The following is a 4,907-nucleotide window of genomic DNA, read 5'->3' as shown; positions in this document are numbered from 1 at the left end:
TGGACTTGATGTACTCATCTGCCACATGAAAATAATGGTATACAACTACCTTAGGATGAATTTTTTTTTTTTTAAGACTGCCCCCGAGGCATATGGAGGTTCCCAGACTATGGGTTGAACCAGGGTCAGGGATGGAAGCTGCATCCTCATAGATCCTAATCGGGTTCATTACTGCTGAGCCACGATGGGAACTCCGTATCTTAGGGTGTTTTTTTTTGTTTTTTTTTTTTCGGTCTTTTCTAGGGCTACACCTGTGGCATATGGAGATTCCCTCGGGATCTGTAGCCGAGGGCCTACGCCAGAGCCACAGCAACGTGGGATCTGAGCCATGTCTGCAACCTACACCACAGCTCATGGCAACACCGGATCCTTAAACTACTGAGCGCGAGACCAGGGACTGAACCTGCAACCTCATGGTTCCTCATCGGATTCAGTAACCACTGAGCCACGATGGGAACTCCAAGGATGATTTTAATTTTAAATTCTCTCAATGTATGTAATGTACTCAGCATAGTACCTGGCACGTGGTCATGATGCCACTGTTTTCTCTCTAGACTTTTGAGTTCCTAACTACGTAATGGCGAATAATTCTGACGTCCAACTCAACTATTCAACCTTTTGATTATGACAATCTTCCTTCTTTCCATGCCAAATCCTGGTCTGTCCTGGGACCTCAGAGCCCCTCCGTTTTCTCTCCCAAAGAACCAAGGATGAGATCGAACACCTTACCTCTCTTGGGTTGGTATTTTCATGCAGGCTAGTTGACATTCTATTCTAAGCTTGTAGTTGTTAAGGTTGCCATCGCAGCCAGAGTAGATAAAATATTCACATGTTCTGGAGGTTTTGTTGAAGAAAAATCTAAAGTGAATTTCAAAGCAGCTGCCATATTTGACGTCCATATTGCAGGGATCTGCGTGAGAAATTCCCATTGAGTTCGGGGGAATTAGAGAGTTTGTCTTCATGGGCCTTTAAAATTTTTTCACCTTAGTCTGGAAATATTCCCTATACGAGGTCACTTGAAAATCACTGGGTATTCGGGAGTTCCTGTCTTGGCTCAGTGGTTAATGAATCCGTCTAAGGAACCATGAGGTTGTGGGTTCGATCCCTGGCCTCCCTCAGTGGGTTAAGGATCTGGCGTTGCTGTGAGCTGTGGTATAGGCTGCAGACGCGGCTCGGATCCCACGTTGCTGTGTCTCTGGCTCAGGCTGGTGGCTACAGCTCCGATTAGACCCCTAGCCTGGGAATCTCCATATGCTGCAGAAGCGGCCCTAGAAAAGGCAAAAAGACAAAAAAGACACACACAAAAAAAAGATCATTGGGTATTCTCATGGAATTAGGATCACTTGGGAAGGTTGCCTTTGGGCAGCAAATTGATGAAACCTCCAGGTTCTGGTCCTAGAAAGACAGTGTCTTGGAGAGAGAGCGAGGGGTGAAAAAGGATATTCTTCTAGTGTCTTATGCAAAGTGATGAGGTTGGCCTTTCACATTTTATTAAAGCACATCTCCTGCTTCTCCATACTTTCATTTTTCTTTCCTCCTAACTGCCCACATAGGACATACAGGGCAAAATGCTCACCCTGCAGTTTTCATAGACTCAACATACTATCTATGCCCCAAATTTCAGGTAAGCGTACCTGAAACTGCCCTTGGTGCAGGATACATACCAAGAGGCATGACCCTGGAGGGGATTCTTTTTCACTCTCATATCCTGTCATCTCTTCCCCTATCCCCTTCCCAGTTTTGTTTTGTTTTGTTTTGGTCTTCTTAGGACCACAACCGCAGCACATGGAAGTTACCAGGATAGGAGTTGAATCAGAGCTATAGCCGCCAGCCTACCTCACAGCCACATCAACACCAGATCTGAGCCACATCTTCGACTTACACCATAGCTCACGGCAGTGCTGGATGCTTAACCCACTGAGCGAGGCCAGGGATCAAATCCTTATGGATACTAGTCAGGTTCATTGCCCCTGAGCCACAGCGGGAACTCTGCAAACCTTCTGTTTTTATTGATAAAAGTCCCATTGTGAATGGCCAAAACAGCTACAACATGGTTGTATTGGCAATCCAGAGACTGTTGTTCATCCTGCTTTGGCGGCCAGTCTGGAATTTACTCCCTGGTAAAAGTAGCTATTTAGATACAGTTCCAGGGGAGTTCCCGCTGTAGTTTATCCATGAGGAGGCAGGTTCCATATCTGGCCTCGCTCAATGGGTTAAGGATCCAGCATTGCTCTGACCTGTGGTGTAGGTTGCGGATGTGGCTTGGATCTGGCATTGCTGTGGCTGTGGCATAGGCCAGTGGCTGTGGCATAGGCCAGTGGCTACAGTTCTGAGTCAACCCCTAGCCTGGGAACTTCCATATGCTGTGGGTGAGACCCTAAAAATACAAAACAAAACAAAACAAAACACCAAAAAACAATTCCATGTATAATCTTACTTTATACAAACACCCTCGGATACAGGCATTTTTCTGATCTATCCACATTTTACCCAAAGGAACCTGAAGCTAAGGCGTGGTAAGAGATGGAGTGACTTGATCAAGGGTATGCATTTGCAGAGGGGCAGGGCCAGAATTTGGGGTAGCTGACTCACTACATGTAGAGGTCGACAGTGCTACCTCCCCCTGTTCTAGAAGCACTGAGTCACTACACATTACCTGTGGGAAAAAATTTCATTGCCTTTCACATCTATATGGTGAGTTCCTCTAAACATGTGTTCGAGGGTTCTCTATTTCTCTAGAGCCCAGCTATTGAAAATGTCTCAGTTCGCTCAGTTTTCCTTTTTCTCTCATCTCGCTACAGACTCTTGAATGGCCTGGTATCTTGGAAATTTTCCGTGAAACCCCTAGTTCAGAATACTTCTGGTCCTTTGTACCTCCTACAGAAGAGGGTCCTTTGGAAAGGACTTATTTGCATCACAGTTTGTTTTTTTCTCACTAGACAACCACCAGATGCCTAGAGTAGGTAATGCCCCAAGTCAAGGTAGTAAGAGTTTATGGGTATGGACACGAAAGGAGGAACCTTCCTGGACCATCTGGATACCAATTTTTTTCTAACTCGCTCTTCCCTCCTAATTGGCCTTTGGATTTATTTTCAGCTTCAAATTCATACCTTGGAGTGGTCCACATATCATCTGAGAAAGTTTAGAAACACCACCCATTAATGGGGTGGTCAGCAAGAAGAAGATGAAGAGCCCCAGGAGATAGCCCAGCTCGGCAGACTTCATGGTGCAGCCAGCAGCAAGGAGGAGCGTCTCGGTATCAACCGATGTTTTGTTTTGGGCTTGATACTTGAGAGCGCTAAGCCCACTTACCCCAAGGGTCAGGACTGGGCCTTTCCAGGCATTGAGTTGGACAGTGAGTGCTTGGGTATCCAGCCATGAAGCTGAAGGGCCCAGGCCGATTAGACCCCTGATAGTGGTTCCAAGTCTATCTAGAACACAGAGCTTCTGTGTATGTTTAACCATGGAGGGTGGAACCACCGGAGCATTGAATGAAGAAGGGATTGCTTCCTTTCCTCACCTCAACCTTCTGCCGCAAGGTAGAAACTGATCCTGTTGCAACAGAAAGAAGGTAATATTCACAGTAATAGTGATAGCAGCTAACCCAGTTATAATTTCTTCATGCAGCGGCGCCGTTTAAAGTTTTATATCTGGGAGTTTCCGCTGTGGCGCAGCGGGTTAAGTATCTGATGTTGTCACAGCTGCGGTGTAGGTCACAGTTGCAGCTCAGATTTGATGGCTGGACTTGGGAACGTCCATATGCTATGGGTGTAGTCAAAAAAGAGAAAAGGAAAAAAAAGCTCCTTATGTCTGTATCTATATCTGTATCTGTCTATATATATCTATTTCTATGCCTATATATCTAGATATATGTCTATATCACTTTGAAATATCTCACTGAATTATCATGAGTGCCTCATGAATTAGGTGTAACTGTTATCATCATTTACAGATGAAGAAACTGAGGCTCAGGTTAAGTTATATGTACAAGGTGACCCATCTATTATGCAGTGGAAACAAGATTTGAACTCGTGACACTATATTAACTAGGAATGTGGGACACCTTGGTTCTGTTTTCTTGTAGGACTTTCATACTCTTGACTTTCACATGTGTACCTTTATGCCACCTGAAGATGGTTTTTCTTTTTTTTCTTCTTTTTGGCAAGGTATAAAATAAAGGTACAATTTCATTTTTTCAATGGTTCCAGATCCATTTATTGACGAGTTCCTCTTTTGTTCAGTTTCTGAAGTCTTTACTTCACTACACTGTATATTCCTGCTCCAAAGCCATTCTTAAATGCTTGAATTTTGTATTATTTTAGGTTTTCATACAATTGAATTTATTTCACAGAAAGGTTTATTGCAGGGCCAAGCAAGGAGAATGGATGGCTCGTACTTAAAAACTCAAACTCCCAGATACTTTCTGGGGAAAATTTTTATGGGTAAAATTCAGGCTGAGGGAGTTCCTGATGTGGCACAGTGGGTTAAGATCCAGCATTGTCTCTGTGGCAGCACAGGTTTGATCCTGGGCCTGGTTAAGGATCCAGCATGGCATAGGTCCCAGCAGTGGCCGGGGATCTTCCCTAAACTGTGGTTGCAGCAAAAAAAAAAAAAAAAAAAAAAAAAAAAAAATTGGGATGAAGCATTCAGGATGTGTGACTTTCTTCTGATTGGCCGGTGGGGAGATGAGTAGGCAGTGCTCCAAAAATCTTGCACTCAGCCTGACGTTACCATCCTTCACCTGGGGGAGGGGGACTTAATTCTTGCAGAAGAATTCAGAGATGTGGTTGTGTAGACTCCTTGAGGTGGAACCGGCACCCTGCCCTGCGGCTGCGCTATTGTTTCTTGACTGTTCCTCCCTTCTGCATCCCCTCCCTTCCCCATCCCCTCCCTTCCCCGAGTAGTAA

General features: G+C 44.9%; 1 protein-coding gene across 1 annotated transcript; it reads right to left on the bottom strand.

Annotated features, from left to right (window-relative positions):
- Positions 1 to 677: 677 nt before the first annotated feature.
- SPINT4 (serine peptidase inhibitor, Kunitz type 4) lies at positions 678 to 3,225 on the bottom strand. The gene is made up of 2 exons (XM_085004039.1): positions 3,111 to 3,225; positions 678 to 910 (listed from the first exon to the last, which is right to left on the bottom strand). The coding sequence occupies exons 1-2, from the start codon at positions 3,223 to 3,225 to the stop codon at positions 726 to 728; spliced, it is 300 nt and encodes a 99-aa protein (XP_084860165.1). The 3' UTR covers positions 678 to 725.
- Positions 3,226 to 4,907: the final 1,682 nt, after the last annotated feature.

The sequence above is a fragment of the Sus scrofa genome, chromosome 17 (assembly GCF_054392235.1).
Source record: "Sus scrofa isolate SSC_HxYL_T2T_F1_AM1 chromosome 17, Sscrofa_HxYL_maternal_Yorkshire_Landrace_v2.0, whole genome shotgun sequence".
In the NCBI taxonomy this organism is placed as follows: domain Eukaryota; kingdom Metazoa; phylum Chordata; class Mammalia; order Artiodactyla; family Suidae; genus Sus; species Sus scrofa.
The sequence above is the reverse complement of the archived record's forward strand: the minus strand, read 5'-3'. Positions and strand labels throughout refer to the sequence as shown.